The sequence below is a fragment of the Bombina bombina genome, chromosome 1 (assembly GCF_027579735.1).
Source record: "Bombina bombina isolate aBomBom1 chromosome 1, aBomBom1.pri, whole genome shotgun sequence".
In the NCBI taxonomy this organism is placed as follows: Eukaryota; Metazoa; Chordata; class Amphibia; order Anura; family Bombinatoridae; genus Bombina; species Bombina bombina.
The window spans coordinates 1,044,476,764-1,044,499,074 of record NC_069499.1 but is presented as its reverse complement, the minus strand read 5'-3'; the positions used below and the strand labels follow the sequence as shown (position 1 = coordinate 1,044,499,074).

At 41.9% G+C, this 22,311-nt stretch overlaps 1 protein-coding gene across 3 annotated transcripts in view; it reads left to right on the top strand.

Moving 5' to 3' along the window:
- The window catches only part of NDRG3 (NDRG family member 3), a 398,435-nt gene that overhangs the window by 136,546 nt on the left and 239,578 nt on the right, over nt 1-22,311 (top strand). For all 3 annotated transcript variants that reach the window (XM_053721374.1, XM_053721302.1, XM_053721225.1), the window contains exon 6: nt 15,362-15,424. In XM_053721374.1, coding sequence (XP_053577349.1) covers nt 15,362-15,424 — 63 coding nt within the window. The remainder of the gene's footprint in view (nt 1-15,361; nt 15,425-22,311) is intronic.

Here is a 22,311-nt window from a genome sequence, read left to right as displayed (position 1 = left end):
TCCGCAGACCAGAGTGGGTCATTGTCACGACCGACGCCAGTCTGGTGGGCTGGGGCGCGGTCTGGGGACCCCTGAAAGCTCAGGGTCTTTGGTCTCGGGAAGAATCTCTTCTCCCGATAAATATTCTGGAACTGAGAGCGATATTCAATGCTCTCAAGGCTTGGCCTCAGCTAGCAAAGGCCAAGTTCATACGGTTTCAATCAGACAACATGACGACTGTTGCGTACATCAACCATCAGGGGGGAACAAGGAGTTCCCTGGCGATGGAAGAAGTGACCAAAATCATTCAATGGGCGGAGACTCACTCCTGCCACTTGTCTGCAATCCACATCCCAGGAGTGGAAAATTGGGAAGCGGATTTTCTGAGTCGTCAGACATTTCATCCGGGGGAGTGGGAACTCCATCCGGAAATCTTTGCCCAAATTATTCAATTGTGGGGCATTCCAGACATGGATCTGATGGCCTCTCGTCAGAACTTCAAGGTTCCTTGCTACGGGTCCAGATCCAGGGATCCCAAGGCGACTCTAGTAGATGCACTAGTAGCACCTTGGACCTTCAAACTAGCTTATGTATTCCCGCCGTTTCCTCTCATCCCCAGGCTGGTAGCCAGGATCAATCAGGAGAGGGCATCGGTGATCTTGATAGCTCCTGCGTGGCCACGCAGGACTTGGTATGCAGACCTGGTGAATATGTCATCGGCTCCACCATGGAAGCTACCTTTGAGACGAGACCTTCTTGTTCAAGGTCCGTTCGAACATCCGAATCTGGTCTCACTCCAACTGACTGCTTGGAGATTGAACGCTTGATCTTATCAAAGCGAGGGTTCTCAGATTCTGTCATTGATACTCTTGTTCAGGCCAGAAAGCCTGTAACTAGAAAAATCTACCACAAAATATGGAAAAAATATATCTGTTGGTGTGAATCTAAAGGATTCCCTTGGGACAAGATAAAAATTCCTAAGATTCTATCCTTTCTTCAAGAAGGTTTGGAGAAAGGATTATCTGCGAGTTCTTTGAAGGGACAGATTTCTGCCTTGTCTGTGTTACTTCACAAAAAGCTGGCAGCTGTGCCAGATGTTCAAGCCTTTGTTCAGGCTCTGGTTAGAATCAAGCCTGTTTACAAACCTTTGACTCCTCCCTGGAGTCTCAATTTAGTTCTTTCAGTTCTTCAGGGGGTTCCGTTTGAACCCTTACATTCCGTTGATATTAAGTTATTATCTTGGAAAGTTTTGTTTTTGGTTGCAATTTCTTCTGCTAGAAGAGTTTCAGAATTATCTGCTCTGCAGTGTTCTCCTCCTTATCTGGTGTTTCATGCAGATAAGGTGGTTTTGCGTACTAAACCTGGTTTTCTTCCGAAAGTTGTTTCTAACAAAAACATTAACCAGGAGATAGTCGTGCATTCTTTGTGTCCGAATCCAGTTTCAAAGAAGGAACGTTTGTTGCACAATTTGGATGTAGTGCGTGCTCTAAAATTCTATTTAGATGCTACAAAGGATTTTAGACAAACATCTTCCTTGTTTGTTGTTTATTCTGGTAAAAGGAGAGGTCAAAAAGCAACTTCTACCTCTCTCTCTTTTTGGCTTAAAAGCATCATCAGATTGGCTTACGAGACTGCCGGACGGCAGCCTCCTGAAAGAATCACAGCTCATTCCACTAGGGCTGTGGCTTCCACATGGGCCTTCAAGAACGAGGCTTCTGTTGATCAGATATGTAAGGCAGCGACTTGGTCTTCACTGCACACTTTTACTAAATTTTACAAATTTGATACTTTTGCTTCTTCTGAGGCTATTTTTGGGAGAAAGGTTTTGCAAGCCGTGGTGCCTTCCATCTAGGTGACCTGATTTGCTCCCTCCCTTCATCCGTGTCCTAAAGCTTTGGTATTGGTTCCCACAAGTAAGGATGACGCCGTGGACCGGACACACCTATGTTGGAGAAAACAGAATTTATGTTTACCTGATAAATTACTTTCTCCAACGGTGTGTCCGGTCCACGGCCCGCCCTGGTTTTTTAATCAGGTCTGATAATTTATTTTCTTTAACTACAGTCACCACGGTATCATATGATTTCTCCTATGCAAATATTCCTCCTTTACGTCGGTCGAATGACTGGGGAAGGCGGAGCCTAGGAGGGATCATGTGACCAGCTTTGCTGGGCTCTTTGCCATTTCCTGTTGGGGAAGAGAATATCCCACAAGTAAGGATGACGCCGTGGACCGGACACACCGTTGGAGAAAGTAATTTATCAGGTAAACATAAATTCTGTTTTTATAAAGATAGATATATCCCCTTTATTACCCATTCCCCAGTTTTGCATAACCAACACTGTTATATTTATTAATATACTTTTTTCTTTCATGTAATTAGCAAGAGTCCATGAGCTAGTGACATATGGGATATACATTCCTACCAGGAGGGGCAAAGTTTCCCAAACCTCAAAATGCCTATAAATACACCCCTCACCACACCCACAATTCAGTTTTTACAAACTTTGCCTCCCATGGAGGTGGTGAAGAAAGTTTGTGCTAGATTCTACGTTGATATGCGCTTCGCAGCAGGCTTGAGCCCGGTTTTCCTCTCAGAGTGCAATGAATGTCAGAGGGATGTGAAGAGAGTATTGCCTATTTGAATTCAATGGTCTTCTTCTACGGGATCTATTTCATAGGTTCTCTGTTATCGGTCGTAGAGATTCATCTCTTACCTCCCTTTTCAGATCGACGATATTCTCTTATATACCATTACCTCTACTGATTCTCGTTTCAGTACTGGTTTGGCTGTCTACTATATGTAGATGAGTGTCTTAGGGTAAGTAAGTCTTATTTTATTATGACACTCTAAGCTATGGTTGGGCACTTTATATGTAAAGTTCTAAATATATGTGTTTAAACTTATATTTGCCATGATTCAGGATAATCAGTATTCCTTATTTTCAGACAGTCAGTTTCATTATTTGGGATAATGCATATGGAATATTTTTCTCTTGTTAAGTGTATCCAGTCCACGGATCATCCATTACTTGTGGGATATATTCCCTTCCCAACAGGAAGTTGCAAGAGGATCACCCACAGCAGAGCTGCTATATAGCTCCTCCCCTCACATGTCATATCCAGTCATTCTCTTGCAACCCTCAACATAGATGGAGGTCGTGAAAGGACTGTGGTGTTTTATACTTAGTTTATTTCTTCAATCAAAAGTTTGTTATTTTTAAATGGCACCGGAGTGTGCTGTTTTTTCTCAGGCAGTATTTGGAAGAAGAATCTGCCTGCGTTTTCTATTATCTTAGCAGAAGTAACTAAGATCCACTTGCTGTTCTCACACATTCTGAGGAGTGAGGTAACTTCAGAGAGGGAATGGCGTGCATGTTTTCCTGCAACTAAGGTATGTGCAGTAAAATATTTTTCTAAGGAATGGAATTGACTAAGAAAATGCTGCTGATACCGAAGTAATGTAAGTAAAGCCTTAAATGCAGTGAAAGCGACTGGTATCAGGCTTATTAATAGAGATATATACTCTTTAAAAAATGTGTTTTAAAACGTTTGCTGGCATGTTTAATCGTTTTTTTAACGTACATTTGGTGATAAAACTTATTGGGGCATAATTTTTCCACATGGCTGGCTTAATTTCTGCATAGAAACAGTTAACTGAGGCTTCCCACTGTTGTAATATGAGTGGGAGGGGCCTATTTTAGCGCTTTTTTACGCAGTAAAAATTCAGACTCAGACTAACTGCTTCTTCCTGCATGATCCAGGACTTCTCTAGAGGGCTCAAAAGGCTTCAAAAGTCATATTGAGGGAGGTAATCAGTCACAGCAGAGCTGTGACAGTGTGTTTGACTGTTTTAAAAAAACGTTTTTCTCTATTGTTTATCCGTTTTGGGTATTAAGGGGTTAATCATCCATTTGCAAGTGGGTGCAATGCTCTGCTAACTTAATACATTTACTGTGAAAATTTGATTGCTATAACTGCTTTGGTTCATTGTTATTTCAACTTGAGACAGGTTTTGTGCTTCTTAAAGGCGCAGTAGCGTTTTTTATATTGCTTGTAAACTTATTGTGAAGTGTTTTTCAAGCTTGCCAGTCTTATTGCTAGTCTGTTTAAACATGTCTGACATAGATGAATCTACTTGTCCATTATGTTTGAAAGCCAGTGTGGAGCCCCATAGGAATATGTGTACTAAATGTATTGATTTCACTTTAAATAATAAAGGTCAGTCTTTATCTATAAAAGAATTATCACCAGACGACGAGGGGGAAGTTATGCCGACTAACTCTCCTCACGTGTCAGTACCTTCGCCTCCCGCTCAGGGGGCGCATGCTATTATGACGCCAAGTACATCAGAGACGCCCATAGCAATTACTTTACAGGACATGGCTACAATCATGAATAATACCCTGTCAGAAGTATTATCTAGATTGCCAGAATTGAGAGGCAAGCGCGATAGCTCTGGGATTAGGAGAGATGCAGAGCGTGCTGGTGCTGTAAGAGCCATGTCTGATACTGCGTCACAGTTTGCAGAACATGAGGATGGAGAGCTTCATTCTGTGGGTGACGGATCTGATCCGGGGAAACCTGATTCAGAGATCTCTAATTTTAAATTTAAGCTTGAGAACCTCCTTGTATTGCTTGGGGAGGTTTTAGCTGCTCTGAACGACTGTAACACAGTTGCAATTCCAGAAAAATTGTGTAGGCTGGATAGATACTATGCGGTACCGGTGTGTACTGATGTTTTCCCTATACCTAAAAGGCTTACAGAAATTATTAGCAAGGAGTGGGATAGACCCGGTGTGCCCTTTTCCCCACCTCCTATATTTAGAAAAATGTTTCCAATAGACGCCACTACACGGGACTTATGGCAGGCGGTCCCTAAGGTGGAGGGAGCAGTTTCTACTTTAGCAAAGCGTACCACTATCCCGGTTGAGGATAGTTGTGCTTTTTCGGATCCAATGGATAAAAAATTAGAAGGTTACCTTAAGAAAATGTTTGTTCAACAAGGTTTTATCCTGCAGCCCCTTGCATGCATTGCGCCTGTCACTGCTGCTGCGGCATTCTGGTTTGAGTCTCTGGAAGAGGCCATTCACACAGCTCCATTGGATGAAATTATGGACAAGCTAAAATCACTTAAGCTAGCTAACTCATTTGTTTCTGATGCCATTGTACATTTGACTAAACTAACGGCTAAGAACTCCGGATTTGCCATCCAGGCGCGGAGGGCGCTATGGCTTAAATCCTGGTCAGCTGACGTGACTTCTAAATCTAAATTACTTAATATTCCTTTCAAGGGGCAGACCTTATTCGGGCCCGGCTTGAAGGAAATTATTGCTGACATTACTGGAGGTAAGGGGCATACCCTTCCTCAGGACAGGGCCAAATCAAAGGCCAAACAGTCTAATTTTCGTGCCTTTCGAAATTTCAAGGCAGGAGCAGCATCAACTTCCTCCGCTCCAAAACAGGAAGGAACTGTTGCTCATTTCAGACAGGCCTGGAAACCTAACCAGTCCTGGAACAAGGGCAAGCAGGCCAGAAAACCTGCTACGGCCCCCTATCCGGAAACGGATCTAGTGGGGGGCAGACTTTCTCTCTTCGCCCAGGCGTGGGCAAGAGATGTCCAGGATCCCTGGGCGTTGGAGATCATATCTCAGGGATATCTTCTGGACTTCAAGGCTTCTCCTCCTCAAGGGAGATTTCATCTTTCAAGGTTATCAGAAAACCAGATAAAGAAAGAGGCATTCCTACGCTGTGTACAAGACCTCCTAGTAATGGGGGTGATCCACCCAGTTCCGCGGACAGAACAAGGACAGGGATTTTATTCAAATCTGTTCGTGGTTCCCAAGAAAGAGGGTACCTTCAGACCAATTTTGGACCTAAAGATCTTAAACAAATTCCTAAGAGTTCCATCATTCAAAATGGAAACTATTCGGACCATCCTGCCCATGATCCAAGAGGGTCAGTACATAAAGGATGCCTACCTTCACATACCGATTCACAAAGATCATCATCGGTTCCTACGATTTGCCTTTCTAGACAGGCATTACCAATTTGTAGCTCTCCCCTTCGGGTTGGCTACGGCCCCGAGAATCTTTACAAAGGTTCTGGGCTCACTTCTGGCGGTTCTAAGACCGCGAGGTATAGCGGTGGCTCCGTATCTAGACGACATCCTGATACAGGCGTCAAGCTTTCAAATTGCCAAGTCTCATACAGAGATAGTTCTGGCATTTCTGAGGTCGCATGGGTGGAAGGTGAACGTGGAAAAGAGTTCTCTATCACCACTCACAAGAGTCTCCTTCCTAGGGACTCTGATAGATTCTGTAGAAATGAAAATTTACCTGACGGAGGCCAGGTTATCAAAACTTTTAAATGCTTGCCGTGTCCTTCATTCCATTCCACGCCCGTCAGTGGCTCAGTGCATGGAAGTAATCGGCTTAATGGTAGCGGCAATGGACATAGTGCCATTTGCGCGCCTGCATCTCAGACCGCTGCAATTGTGCATGCTGGGTCAGTGGAATGGGGATTACTCAGATTTGTTCCCCCTACTAAATCTGGATCAAGAGACCAGAGATTCTCTTCTCTGGTGGCTGTCTCGGGTCCATCTGTCCAAGGGTATGACCTTTCGCAGGCCAGATTGGACGATTGTAACAGATGCCAGCCTTCTAGGCTGTGGCGCAGTCTGGAATTCCCTGAAGGCTCAGGAATCGTGGACTCAGGAGGAGAAACTCCTCCCAATAAATATTCTGGAGTTAAGAGCAATATTCAATGCTCTTCTAGCTTGGCCTCACTGAGGTTCATCAGATTTCAGTCGGACAACATCACGACTGTGGCTTACATCAACCATCAAGGGGGAACCATGAGCTCCCTAGCTATGTTAGAAGTCTCCAAGATAATTCGCTGGGCAGAGTCTCACTCTTACCACTTGTCAGCGATCCACATCCCAGGCGTGGAGAACTGGGAGGCGGACTTTCTAAGTCGTCAGACTTTTCATCCGGGGTAGTGGGAACTCCATCCGGAGGTGTTTGCTCAACTGGTCCATCGTTGGGGCAAACCAGAACTGGATCTCATGGCGTCTCGCCAGAACGCCAAACTTCCTTGTTACGGATCCAGGTCCAGGGACCCGGGAGCGACGCTGATAGATGCTCTAGCAGCTCCTTGGTTCTTCAACATGGCTTATGTGTTTCCACCGTTTCCTCTGCTGCCTCGACTGATTGCCAAGGTCAAACAGGAGAGAGCATCGGTGATTCTGATAGCGCCTGCGTGGCCATGCAGGACCTGGTATGCAGACCTAGTGGACATGTCGTCCTGTCCACCATGGACTCTACCTCTGAGACAAGACCTTCTAATACAAGGTCCTTTCAATCATCCAAATCTAATTTCTCTGAGACTGACTGCATGGAGATTGAACGCTTGATCCTATCAAAGCGTGGCTTTTCTGAGTCAGTTATTGATACCTTAATACAGGCACGAAAGCCTGTTACCAGGAAAATCTACCATAAGATATGGCGTAAATACCTGTATTGGTGCGAATCCAAGAGTTACTCATGGAGTAAGGTTAGGATTCCTAGTATATTGTCCTTTCTCCAAGAGGGTTTGGAAAAAGGCTTATCGGCTAGTTCGTTAAAGGGACAAATTTCTGCTCTGTCTATTCTTTTGCACAAGCGTCTGGCAGAAGTTCCAGACGTCCAGGCGTTTTGTCAGGCTTTGGCTAGGATTAAGCCTGTGTTTAAAACTGTTGCTCCTCCGTGGAGCTTAAACTTGGTTCTTAAGGTTCTTCAAGGAGTTCCGTTTGAACCCCTTCATTCCATTGATATTAAACTTTTATCTTTGAAAGTTCTGTTTTTGATGGCTATTTCCTCAGCTCGAAGAGTCTCGGAGTTATCTGCCTTACATTGTGATTCTCCTTATCTGATTTTCCATTCAGACAAGGTAGTTCTGCGTACTAAACCTGGGTTTTTGCCTAAGGTGGTTTCTAACAGGAATATCAATCAAGAGATTGTTGTCCCATCATTGTGCCCTAATCCTTCTTCAAAGAAGGAACGTCTTTTGCATAATCTGGACATAGTCCATGCCTTGAAGTTCTACTTGCAGACAACTAAAGATTTTCGTCAAACATCTGCCCTGTTTGTCGTTTATTCTGGACAGAGGAGAGGTCAAAAAGCTTTGGCAACCTCTCTCTCCTTTTGGCTTCGAAGCATAATACGCTTAGCCTATGAGACTGCTGGACAGCAGCCCCCTGAAAGGATTACAGCTCATTCTACTAGAGCTGTGGCTTCCACCTGGGCCTTTAAGAATGAGGCCTCTGTTGAACAGATTTGCAAGGCTGCGACTTGGTCTTCGCTTCATACTTTTTCAAAATTTTACAAATTTGACACTTTTGCTTCTTCGGAGGCTGTTTTCGGGAGAAAGGTTCTACAGGCAGTGGTTCCTTCCGTTTAAGTTCCTGCCTTGTCCCTCCCATCATCCGTGTACTTAAGCTTTGGTATTGGTATCCCACAAGTAATGGATGATCCGTGGACTGGATACACTTAACAAGAGAAAACATAATTTATGCTTACCTGATAAATTTATTTCTCTTGTAGTGTATCCAGTCCACGGCCCGCCCTGTCTTTTAAGGCAGGTCTAAATTTTTAATTAAACTACAGTCACCACTGCACCCTATGGTTTCTCCTTTCTTGTCTTGTTTCGGTCGAATGACTGGATATGACATGTGAGGGGAGGAGCTATATATCAGCTCTGCTGTGGGTGATCCTCTTGCAACTTCCTGTTGGGAAGGGAATATATCCCACAAGTAATGGATGATCCGTGGACTGGATACACTACAAGAGAAATAAATTTATCAGGTAAGCATAAATTATGTTTTCTCTTACCTTAAAATAATTTTTTTCAATTGACTTTTTTTCCCTGGGGGCTGTTAGGCTCGCGGGGGCTGAAAATGCTTCAATTTATTGCGTCATTCTTGGCGCAGACTTTTTTGGCACAAAAATTTTGTTTGTGTATGGTTGCGTCATTTTTGACGTTCAGACGTTTTTTTGCGCCAAAATTGTGGGCGTCGTTTTTTTCGGCGTCACAGGATGTTGTACAGGCGTTGTACTTGGCGCCAATAATGTGGGCGTCATTTTTGGCGCCAAAAAATGTGGGCGTCATTTTTGGCGCCAAAAATGTGGGCGTCATTCTTGTCTCCACCTTTTTTCACATTATTTCAGTCTCATTTTTCATTGCTTCTGGTTGCTAGAGGCTTGTTCATTTGGCATTTTTTCCCATTCCTGAAACTGTCATTTAAGGAATTTGATAATTTTGCTTTATATGTTGTTTTTTCTATTACATATTGCAAGATGTCTCAACATGACTCTGGATCAGAATCTACTTCTGGAAAGACGCTGCCTGATGCCGGTTCTACCAAAGTTAAGTGCATCTGTTGTAAACTTTTGGTAACTGTTCCTCTGGCTGTTGTTTGTGATAACTGTCATGATAAACTTTCTAATGCAGATTGTGTTTCCATTAGTAATAATCCATTACCTGTTGTTGTTCCTTCAACATCTAATGTTAAAGATGTTCCTGTTAATGTAAAAGAATTTGTTTCTAAATCTATTAGGAAGGCTCTGTCTGTTATTCATCCTTCCAGTAAGCGTAAAAGGTCTTATAAACTTCTCATATTTCAGATTAATTTTTAAGTGACCGGCATCATTCTGACTTATCTGTTTCTGATGAGGATCTATCTGGTTTAGAAGATTCTGCCTCAGATATTGACACTGATAAATCTTCATATTTATTTAAGATGGAGTTTATTCGTTCTTTACTTAAAGAAGTGTTAATTGCATTAGATATGGAGGAGTCTAGTCCTCTTGATACTAGATCTACTAAGCGTTTAAATCGTTTTTCAAACCTCATGTAGTTATTCCTGAAGTTTTTCCAGTTCCTGATGCTATTTCAGAAGTAATCTCTAGGGAATGGATTAGTCTGGGTACTTCATTTACTCCTTCTCAAAGGTTTAAGAAATTGTACCCTGTGCCATCTGATAGATTAGAGTTTTGGGATAAAATCCCTAAAGTTGATGGGGCTATTTCTACTCTTGCTAAACGTACTACTATTCCTACGGCGTATAGTACTTCCTTTAAGGATCCTTTAGACAGGAAGATTGAATCCTTTCTAAGGAGATCTTATTTATGTTCAGGTAATCTTCTTAGACCTGCTATTTCTTTGGCTAATGTTGCTGCAGCTTCAACTTTCTGGTTGGAGGCTTTAGCGCAACAAGTGTCAAATCATAATGCTTATAGCATTGTTCAACTTCTTCAACATGCTAATAATTTTATTTGTGATGCCATTTTTTATATCATTAGAATTGATGTCAGGTATATGTCTTTAGCTATTTTAGCTAGAAGAGCTTTATGGCTTAAATCTTGGAATGCAGATATGACTTCTAAGTCAATGTTGCTATCTCTTTCTTTCCAAGGTAATAAATTATTTGGTTCACAGTTGGATTCTATTATTTCAACTGTTACTGGGGGGAAAGGAACCTTTTTGCCGCAGGACAAAAATTCTAAAGGTAAATACAGGGCGGCTAATCGTTTTCGTTCCTTTCGTCAGAATAAATAACAGAAGCCTGACCCTTCCCCTAAAGGAACGGTTTCTGTTTGGAAACCTTCTCCAGTCTGCAATAAATCCAAGCCTTTTAGAAAGTCAAAACCAGCTCCCAAATCCGCATGAAGGTGCGGCCCTCATTCCAGCACAGCTGGTAGGGGGCAGGTTATGATTTTTCAAAGATATTTGGATCAATTTGATTCACAGTCTTTGGATTCAGAACATTGTTTCTCAAGGATACAGAATAGGTTTCAAGATAAGACCTCCTGTGAGAAGATTTTTTCTCTCTCGCATTCCAGTAAAGGCTCAGGCATTTCTGAAATGTGTTTCAGATCTAGAGTTGGCTGGGGTAATTGTGCCAGTTCCAGTTCTGGAACGGGTTCTGGGGTTTTACTCAAATCTATTCATTGTACCAAAGAAGGAGAATTCCTTCAGACCAGTTCTGGATCTAAAAATATTGAATCGTTATGTAAAAATACCATCATTCAAAATCGTGACTATAAGGACTATTCTGCCTTTTGTTCAGCAAGGGCATTATATGTCCACAATAGATTTACAGGATGCATATCTTCATATTCCAATTCATCCAGATCACTATCAGTTTCTGAGATTCTCTTTTCTAGACAAGCATTACCAGTTTGTTGCCCTTCCGTTTGGCCTAGCAACAGCTCCAAGGATCTTTTCAAAGGTTCTCGGTGCCCTTCTCTCTGTAATCAGAGAACAGGGTATTGCGATATTTCCTTATTTGGACGATATCTTGGTACTTGCTCAGTCTTTACATTCAGCAGAATCTCATACGAATCAACTTGTGTTGTTTCTTCAAAAACATGGTTGGAGGATCAATTTACCAGAGAGTTCTTTGATTCCTCAGACAAAGGTAACCTTTTTGGGCTTTCAAATAAATTCAGTGTCCATGACTTTGTCTCTAACAGAAAAGAGACGTCTGAAGTTGGTTTCAGCTTGTCGATACCTTTAGTCTCAATCTTTCCCTTCGGTAGCTTTTTGCATGGAAATTCTAGGTCTCATGACTGCTGCATCGGACGCGATCCCCTTTGCTCGTTTTCACATGAGACCTCTTCAGCTTTGTATGCTGAACCAGTGGTGCAGGGATTATACAAGTATATCACAAATAATATCCTTAAATCCCAATGTTCGATCTTCTCTGACTTGGTGGTTGGATCACCATCGTTTAATTCAAGGGGCCTCTTTTGTTTGTCCAACCTGGACTGTGATCTCAATAGATGCGAGTCTTTCAGGTTGGGGAGCTGTTTGGGGATCTCTGACAGTGCAAGGGGTTTGGGAATCTCAGGAGGCGAGATTACCAATCAACATTTTGGAACTCTGTGCGATTTTCAGAGATCTACATTTCTGGCCTCTTCTGAAGAGAGAATCGTTTATTTGTTTTCAGACGGACAATATCACAACCGTGGAGTATGTCAATCATCAAGGTGGGACTCACAGTCCTCAAGCTATGAAAGAAGTATCTCGGATACTTGTATGGGCGGAATCTAGCTCTAATTTCTGCGGTTCACATCCCAGGTGTAGACAATTGGGAAGCGGATTATCTCAGTTGCCAGACGTTACATCTGGGCGAATGGTCTCTTCACCCAGAGGTATTTCTTCAGATTGTTCAAATTTGGGGACTTACAGAAATAGATCTGATGGCCTCTCATCTAAACAAGAAACTTCCCAGGTATCTGTCCAGATCCAGGGATCCTCAGGCGGAAGCAGTGGACGCGTTGTCGCTTCCTTGGAATTATCATCCTGCCTTTATCTTTCCGCCTCTAGTTCTTCTTCCAAGAGTGATTTCCAAAATTCTAATGGAACGTTCGTTTGTATTGCTGGTGGCTCCAGCATGGCCTTACAGGTTTTGGTATGCGGATCTCATTCGAATGGCCAGTTGCCAACCTTGGACACTTCCGTTAAGACCAGATCTTCTATCTCAAGGCCCATTTTTCCATCAGGATCTCAAATCATTAAATTTGAAGGTATGGAAATTGAACGCTTGATTCTTAGTCATAGAGGTTTCTCTGACTCAGTAATTAATACTATGTTACAGGCTCGTAAATCTGTGTCTAGGAAGATTTATTATCGAGTCTGGAAGACTTACATTTCTTGGTGTTCTTCTCATAAGTTCTCCTGGCATTCTTTTAGAATTCCTAGAATTTTACAGTTTCTTCAGGATGGTTTGGATAAAGGTTTATCTGCAAGTTCTTTGAAAGGACAAATCTCTGCTCTTTCTGTTCTTTTTCACAGAAAGATTGCTAATCTTCCTGATATTCATTGTTTTGTACAGGCTTTGGTTCGTATCAAGCCTGTCATTAAGTCAATCTCTCCTCCTTGGAGTCTTAATTTGGTTCTGAGGGCTTTACAGGCTCCTCCGTTTGAACCTATGCATTCTCTGGATATCAAATTACTTTCTTGGAAAGTTTTTTGTTCCTTTTGGCCATCTCTTCTGCTAGAAGAATTTCTGAGTTATCTGCTCTTTCTTGTGAATCTCCTTTTCTGATTTTTCATCAGGATAAGGTGGTGTTGCGGACTTCATTTCAATTTTTACCTAAGGTTGTGAATTCTAACAACATTAGTAGAGAAAATGTTGTCCCTTCATTGTGCCCTGATCCTAAGAATTCAAAGGAGAGATCTTTACATTCTTTGGATGTAGTAAGAGCTTTGAAATATTATGTTGAAGCTACTAAATATTTTAGAAAGACTTCTTGTCTATTTGTTATCTTTTCTGGTTCCAGGAAAGGTCAGAAAGCTTCTGCCATTTCTTTGGTGTCTTGGTTAAAGTCTTTGATTCATCATGCTTATGTGGAGTCGGGTAAGTCCCCGCCTCAAAGGATTACGGCTCATTCTACTAGGTCAGTTTCTACTTCCTGGGCTTTTAGGAATGAAGCTTCTGTTGATCAGATTTGCAAAGCAGCAACTTGGTCTTCTTTGCATACTTTTACTAAATTCTACCATTTTGATGTTTTCTCTTCTGAAGCAGTTTTTGGTAGAAAAGTACTTCAGGCAGCTGTTTCAGTTTGATTCTTCTGCTTATGATTTCAGTTTTTTTCAATATTTAGATTAAAACTTTTGATTTGGGTTGTGGATTATTTTTTCAGCGGAATTGGCTGTCTTTATTTTATCCCTCCCTCTCTAGTGACTCTTGCGTGGAAGTTCCACATCTTGGGTATCTGCTATCCCATACGTCACTAGCTCATGGACTCTTGCTAATTACATGAAAGAAAACATAATTTATGTAAGAACTTACCTGATAAATTCATTCCTTTCATATTGGCAAGAGTCCATGAGACCCACACTTTTTGTGGTGGTTATGATTTTTTTGTATAAAGCACAATTATTCCAATTCCTTATTTTTGATGCTTTCGCTCCTTTTTTATCACCCCACTTCTTGGCTATTTGTTAAACTGAATTGTGGGTGTGGTGAGGGGTGTATTTATAGGCATTTTGAGGTTTGGGAAACTTTGCCCCTCCTGGTAGGAATGTATATCCCATATGTCACTAGCTCATGGACTCTTGCTAATATGAAAGAAATGAATTTATCAGGTAAGTTCTTACATAAATTATGTTTTTCCTCTGTGATTACCTTGTATCTAAGCTTCTGCAGACTGCGCCCTTATTTTTGTTCTTTTGACAGACTTGCATTTTATCTTTTATCTGACAATATTGCCGCTTTAAAAAGGGACACATGAAAAATACATGTCAGGGTTCTTATATAAAACATTTCTTTAAACAGCCCTGACATATGTAGCGACAATATGGTCACCCTAATTTTAGCCAATCAGTGCTGACTCATAAATAACTCCACGGGAGTGAGCACAATGTTATTTATGGCACATGGGAAATAGCACTGTCTAGCTGTGAAACTGTCAAAATGCACTGAGATAAGAGGTGGCCTTCAAGGGCTTAGAAATTAGAATATGAGCCCCCCTAGGTTTAGCTTTCAACAAAGAATATCAAGAGAACAAAGCAAATTTGATAACAGAAGTAAATTGGAACGTTGTTTAATATTGCATGCCCTATCTGAATCATGAAAGTTTAATTTTAAGTAGTCTTCCTCTTAGATTTTAGAACCATGGCTGCTTTTTCTGTATCAAACATTGTTTTTTCTGTGGGTCATTTTATTCTTTTATATTTCTGGTTACATCAGAGTAGCAATTAACTGTGAAGGATGTTAATGCAAAGAAAACTGTTTGCCTTGTACAACTTAAAAAACTAGCTAAAGGCTAATGTTTTGTCATTGTAGAGAATAGTTCACCTACTGCAGGATATTTTCAATTCACAATACTCAGGAACCCTTAACAGCCCAGGTTTTCAGTATATCTGAATTAGGGGACTTTTTAAAAATCAACTGGTCAATATCAATAGCTCTTTACATTATCTCACAAAAGATAATCTGGCCTATTAGGGAGCACTAAGGACTTAAATTGGAAAAACCATAACCTAGTTGAATATAGCTGTCATTGGAGATCTTGTTAGAACTCTGCTGACAGATTTGTCTCTATATATTTCAGCAAAGAATTATAAGGTCCACTACTGGGTTCTGTTTTTTCAAGACATTCAATAATTACCACCATTAATGCAAAAACTGATTTTAATGTTTAAGTTCAGATGATTTTTTTTTTTTTGTATTTTCTTGATTTGATGCTTTGAACACTGAGAAACTTTTAATCACTTTTTTTGCACCAAATATGTTCTTCTGCAGTATGCTGTTTATATTGGTAGTTCTTACTAAACAGAAACTATGCTGGTGTCGCAGAAAACAAACTAAATTGTTAAATTTCTTATCCTTCAGGTACCAGTACCCAACAATGGATGAACTTGCTGAAATGTTATCTGCAGTTTTAACGCACTTAAAGTAAGTAATATTTTAATTTAAAAATAGTTTTCAATTTTATCCCCCCCCCATTGTTAATCCAAAGAATAAACAGAGAGGGATATTCTCTTCTGTCGCTGTGGTCTACATCTGTACAAAAAAATTGCTGCCACTCACTTTGAGAAATAGTGTAGTTTGTTGTAGGCAGTGGTTGCCATAGGTGATTTTGTGTCGCAGGGACTTGCAATTTGGAGGGTATTGCTTTGGGTAGGAGGCATTTTGTGGGGATGCATTTATAGTTTTCATAGAGGGGGATTTTTGTGACATGGGAGTCGGGTCAATTCCAGTGGGAACGCATTGGAATGGAGTTGCTGCACTATTTTTCTTCCTACAATACACTAAATGCAAGCCTGTCAGCGGTCCTGCTGTGGGATCACCCCACACTGTGTCGAACACATGGTACTTACATTTCTGTTTGGCTTTCTCTGGGGTTATTTAGCTCCTCTCAGGAGAAATAGGACTATTGCACCTTAAGTGGGTGAGACTCTGTAACAGAGGAGGACTCTGGAGTTGCTGTCAGACACAGAGGTCACAACCCGTCCTGGAAAGGAAGGAGGGGGGAGGATGGAGGGTGTGAGGAACAAAGTATGGACACCCTGGATCTTGACATTAAACAGGTATTCATGTGAGTTTAGTTTAGTTATTTTAAAAATGTTTTAAAAAAAGTTTTTTGAATTATTCACCATCATTTATATACAAATGCCCCTTCAATAATTTCACTGCTGCCATTTAAAAAATGTAACCATGGGTGTCCATCCTCTGACACAAAGGCAAACATTCAGCCCTTCACTGGTTTCAATTTGCTTTCATTAACCAGAGTGTATAGATTATATACAAATAAATCCTGTTTGTGTGTAAAACAATATTATGGGCTCCATGTACTAACAGACGGGCCTTCGCTACATACAGGCAGCGGATCTGTTCATTCACTGGGCCGTATGTTTCATTACACACTCATTGCAGTGTGTAATGCCCGCCCCTTCATTTGCGCAACTGAAGAGGCTGTCAATTACCGAGAGCGAGCGAACTCTGATTTTCCTTAGCAACCTAAGAGGTGGCGTAGGGTGTAAGAAACAGCAGTCTGACCGCTACTTCTTACATTGCGTGAAGCAGGCTCACATATGCAAACCTGCCCTGCAAGTGCTCCGGAGCAGTTCTCACTGCTTTGTACATGGGGCCCTAATTGTAAGGGTGGTGGAAGTCTTGGTGAGTTCCCACACTTTTTTTTTTTTTTTTTTTTTGCTGAACTTGACCCCTGAGTTGCATAATCAGGCCTATTTGGGTGTTATGGTGATGGGTTAAGATAAATAAAACTTTAATGTTCCTTTTTGTTTTAGGATTTTTTTCTCTGGTTCCCTATAAGAGGGACAGTTTTTATTAGGAATTTTTTTGCCTAAACTGAGCCAGTATAAGAAAATAAATCCTCATGCCCTGAATTTTTCAGTTATTTCTGTAGTTTTGATTGCGGTGCATATTTCTGTCCACCAGCAAACATATGGGAGTTGTCTTATTAGTTGCTAAACAGCTTGTTCCTAGGAACCCGTTGTGCACAGAGATCCAATTCTTGTTTTTTTTTATTGATTTTTTTTTAACATTTAAGGGGACAGTAAACGCCTTTTTAATTACAAGATGTCTGTTGTATAGCATAACATCTCAGTCAAGTCTTAACATGTTTACAACAAATTTACATCATTTTTACTGCAATTGTTTTTCAATAGCCAAACTCCACCCAACATTTGCCTTATTTGGAGGGGCCATACTGGGCTTTAGTTTACAGACGACAAGGTTAACAACTGCTTAACAATTTACTTTATACTTACTTTATGACAGTCAGCTAAAGCCAATTAGGGACAAACTAGTAGTAAACTTAGCCTTGAGAAGTCAGCAGGGTGCATTTCAAGTTCTAAGAATAAGAAATTGCTCAATTTTCAGAGCTAAATTATAAGAAAAGGGGGTAAAATAAGTATGCAAAATGAAACATTTAGGACCAGATTACAAGTAGTGTGCTAAATATAGTTTGCGGGCGCACAATAAATAACCAGCAATTACAAGTGGCTAGTTATTGCTACTGTATCTGTAAGTGTGTTGTAGTCGGTAACCTGTCTGAAATAAGCAGAAATCAAGAACATTTCAGGTTTTTTTGTTCACCGTTTTATTGCAGGAATGTCGATTTGATAAATTATCAAAAACAGCATCTTAGAATTTACTGTACTGTTTTCAGCAATTAAACAGTTCTAGCCACCTAAGTAATTTAAAATGGGGTACACAAAGCACAGATTTGCAGAAAGTACACCCCTTGGTGCATCAAATGAGGGGCTACAAATATTTCTAGCATGAATTTGGGGTGTGCAGCATTTAATGGAATAAGTTGCATTGCTTAACAAAATAATAATTCTAATCAAAGAGCTATATTCTACTTATTACATTGTCTATTTTGTGCTAGCAATACATGTAGCCCCTCATTTGATGCGCCAAGGGGTGTACTTTCCAAAAATGTTTACTTTATTCAATGTATCTTAGTTTCCCAGGTTTCTACAGCTGTCTGATTGCAGACATAACTCAGAAATGTTGAAAGGCTATTTTTTTTGACAATTTCAAGATTGCCATGTATGCAATTAAACAGTTCTAGTCACTTGGAAAACTAAAATATGGTACACAAAGCACACATTTGTAGAAAGTACACCCTTTGGTGCATCAAATGAGAGGCTACATGTATCTCGATCGCATAATTAAGGTGCGCAACAATTAATGGAATATGGTGCTTTGCAAAAAAATATATTTCTCCAACATAGGTGTGTCCGGTCCACGGCGTCATCCTTACTTGTGGGATATTCTCTTCCCCAACAGGAAATGGCAAAGAGCCCAGCAAAGCTGGTCACATGATCCCTCCTAGGCTCCGCCTACCCCAGTCATTCTCTTTGCCGTTGTACAGGCAACATCTCCACGGAGATGGCTTAGAGTTTTTTAGTGTTTAACTGTAGTTTTTATTATTCAATCAAGAGTTTGTTATTTTGAAATAGTGCTGGTATGTACTATTTACTCAGAAACAGAAAAGAGATGAAGATTTCTGTTTGTATGAGGAAAATGATTTTAGCAACCGTAACTAAAATCCATGGCTGTTCCACACAGGACTGTTGAGAGCAATTAACTTCAGTTGGGGGAACAGTGTGCAGTCTCTTGCTGCTTGAGGTATGACACATTCTAACAAGACGATGTAATGCTGGAAGCTGTCATTTTCCCTATGGGATCCGGTAAGCCATGTTTATTACGATCGTAAATAAGGGCTTCACAAGGGCTTATTAAGACTGTAGACTTTTTCTGGGCTAAATCGATTCATTATTAACACATATTTAGCCTTGAGGAATCATTTTATCTGGGTATTTTGATATAATAATATCGGCAGGCACTGTATTAGACACCTTATTCCTTAGGGGCTTTCCCAAAGCATAAGCAGAGCCTCATTTTCGCGCCGGTGTGGCGCCCTTGTTTTTGAGAGGCATGGCATGCAGTCGCATGTGAGAGGAGCTCTGATACTTAGAAAAGACTTTCTGAAGGCGTCATTTGGTATCGTATTCCCCTTTGGGCTTGGTTGGGTCTCAGCAAAGCAGATACCAGGGACTGTAAAGGGGTTAAAGTTTAAAACGGCTCCGGTTCCGTTATTTTAAGGGTTAAAGCTTCCAAATTTGGTGTGCAATACTTTTAAGGCTTTAAGACACTGTGGTGAAAATTTGATAAATTTTGAACAATTCCTTCATGTTTTTTCGCAATTGCAGTAATAAAGTGTGTTCAGTTTAAAATTTAAAGTGATAATGACAATGATGCCCAAGATGATTCCTCAAGTGAGGGGAGTAAGCATGGTACTGCATCATTCCCTCCTTCGTCTACACGAGTCTTGCCCACTCAGGAGGCCCCTAGTACATCTAGCGCGCCAATACTCCTTACTATGCAACAATTAACGGCTGTAATGGATAATTCTGTCAAAAACATTTTAGCCAAAATAAACACTTGTCAGCGTAAGCGCGGCTGCTCTGTTTTAGATACTGAAGAGCATGACGACGCTGATATTAATATCTCTGAAGGGCCCCTAACCCAGTCTGAGGGGGCCAGGGAGGTTTTGTCTGAGGGAGAAATTACTGATTCAGGGAACATTTCTCAACAGGCTGAACCTGATGTGATTGCATTTAAATTTAAGTTGGAACATCTCCGCATTCTGCTTAAGGAGGTATTATCCACTCTGGATGATTGTGACAAGTTGGTCATCCCAGAGAAACTATGTAAAATGGACAAGTTCCTAGAGGTGCCGGGGCTCCCAGAAGCTTTTCCTATACCCAAGCGGGTGGCGGACATTGTTAATAAAGAATGGGAGAGGCCCGGTATTCCTTTCGTCCCTCCCCCCATATTTAAAAAATTGTTTCCTATGGTCGACCCCAGGAAGGACTTATGGCAGACAGTCCCCAAGGTCGAGGGAGCGGTTTCCACTTTAAACAAACGCACCACTATTCCCATAGAGGATAGTTGTGCTTTCAAAGATCCTATGGATAAAAAATTAGAAGGTTTGCTTAAAAAGATGTTTGTTCAGCAGGGTTACCTTCTACAACCAATTTCATGCATTGTCCCTGTCGCTACAGCCGCATGTTTCTGGTTCGATGAGCTGATAAGGGCGGTCGATAGTGATTCTCCTCCTTACGAGGAGATTATGGACAGAATCAATGCTCTCAAATTGGCTAATTCTTTCACCCTCGACGCCACTTTGCAATTGGCTAGGTTAGCGGCTAAGAATTCTGGGTTTGCTATTGTGGCGCGCAGAGCGCTTTGGTTGAAATCTTGGTCGGCTGATGCGTCTTCCAAGAACAAGCTACTTAACATTCCTTTCAAGGGGAAAACGCTGTTTGGCCCTGACTTGAAAGAGATTATCTCGGATATCACTGGGGGTAAGGGCCACGCCCTTCCTCAGGATCGGCCTTTCAAGGCAAAAAATAAACCTAATTTTCGTCCCTTTTGTAGAAACGGACCAGCCAAAAATGCTACGTCCTCTAAGCAAGAGGGTAATACTTCTCAAGCCAAGCCAGCTTGGAGACCAAAGCAAGGCTGGAACAAGGGAAAGCAGGCCAAGAAACCTGCCACTGCTACCAAGACAGCATGAAATGTTGGCCCCCGATCCGGGACCGGATCTGGTGGGGGGCAGACTCTCTCTCTTCGCTCAGGCTTGGGCAAGAGATGTTCTGGATCCTTGGGCGCTAGAAATAGTCTCCCAAGGTTATCTTCTGGAATTCAAGGGACTTCCCCCAAGGGGGAGGTTCCACAGGTCTCAGTTGTCTTCAGACCACATAAAAAGACAGGCATTCTTACATTGTGTAGAAGACCTGTTAAAAATGGGAGTGATTCATCCTGTTCCATTAAGAGAACAAGGGATGGGGTTCTACTCCAATCTGTTCATAGTTCCCAAAAAAGAGGGAACGTTCAGACCAATCTTAGATCTCAAGATCTTAAACAAGTTTCTCAAGGTTCCATCGTTCAAGATGGAAACCATTCGAACTATTCTTCCTTCCATCCAGGAAGGTCAATTCATGACCACGGTGGATTTAAAGGATGCGTATCTACATATTCCTATCCACAAGGAACATCATCGGTTCCTAAGGTTCGCATTCCTGGACAAACATTACCAGTTCGTGGCGCTTCCTTTCGGATTAGCCACTGCTCCAAGGATTTTCACAAAGGTACTAGGGTCCCTTCTAGCTGTGCTAAGACCAAGGGGCATTGCTGTAGTACCTTACTTGGACGACATTCTGATTCAAGCGTCGTCCCTTCCTCAAGCAAAGGCTCACACGGACATCGTCCTGGCCTTTCTCAGATCTCACGGATGGAAAGTGAACGTGGAAAAGAGTTCTCTATCCCCGTCAACAAGGGTTCCCTTCTTGGGAACAATTATAGACTCCTTAGAAATGAGGATTTTTCTAACAGAGGCCAGAAAAACAAAACTTCTAGACTCTTGTCGGATACTTCATTCCGTTCCTCTTCCTTCCATAGCTCAGTGCATGGAAGTGATCGGGTTGATGGTAGCGGCAATGGACATAGTTCCTTTTGCGCGCATTCATCTAAGACCATTACAACTGTGCATGCTCAGTCAGTGGAATGGGGACTATACAGACTTGTCTCCGAAGATACAAGTAAATCAGAGGACCAGAGACTCACTCCGTTGGTGGCTGTCCCTGGACAACCTGTCACAAGGGATGACATTCCGCAGACCAGAGTGGGTCATTGTCACGACCGACGCCAGTCTGATGGGCTGGGGCGCGGTCTGGGGATCCCTGAAAGCTCAGGGTCTTTGGTCTCGGGAAGAATCTCTTCTACCGATAAATATTCTGGAACTGAGAGCGATATTCAATGCTCTCAAGGCTTGGCCTCAGCTAGCGAGGGCCAAGTTCATACGGTTTCAATCAGACAACATGACGACTGTTGCGTACATCAACCATCAGGGGGGAACAAGGAGTTCCCTAGCGATGGAAGAAGTGACCAAAATCATTCTATGGGCGGAGTCTCACTCCTGCCACCTGTCTGCTATCCACATCCCAGGAGTGGAAAATTGGGAAGCAGATTTTCTGAGTCGTCAGACATTGCATCCGGGGGAGTGGGAACTCCATCCGGAAATCTTTGCCCAAGTCACTCAGCTGTGGGGCATTCCAGACATGGATCTGATGGCCTCTCGTCAGAACTTCAAAGTTCCTTGCTACGGGTCCAGATCCAGGGATCCCAAGGCGGCTCTAGTGGATGCACTAGTAGCACCTTGGACCTTCAAACTAGCTTATGTGTTCCCGCCTTTTCCTCTCATCCCCAGGCTGGTAGCCAGGATCAATCAGGAGAGGGCGTCG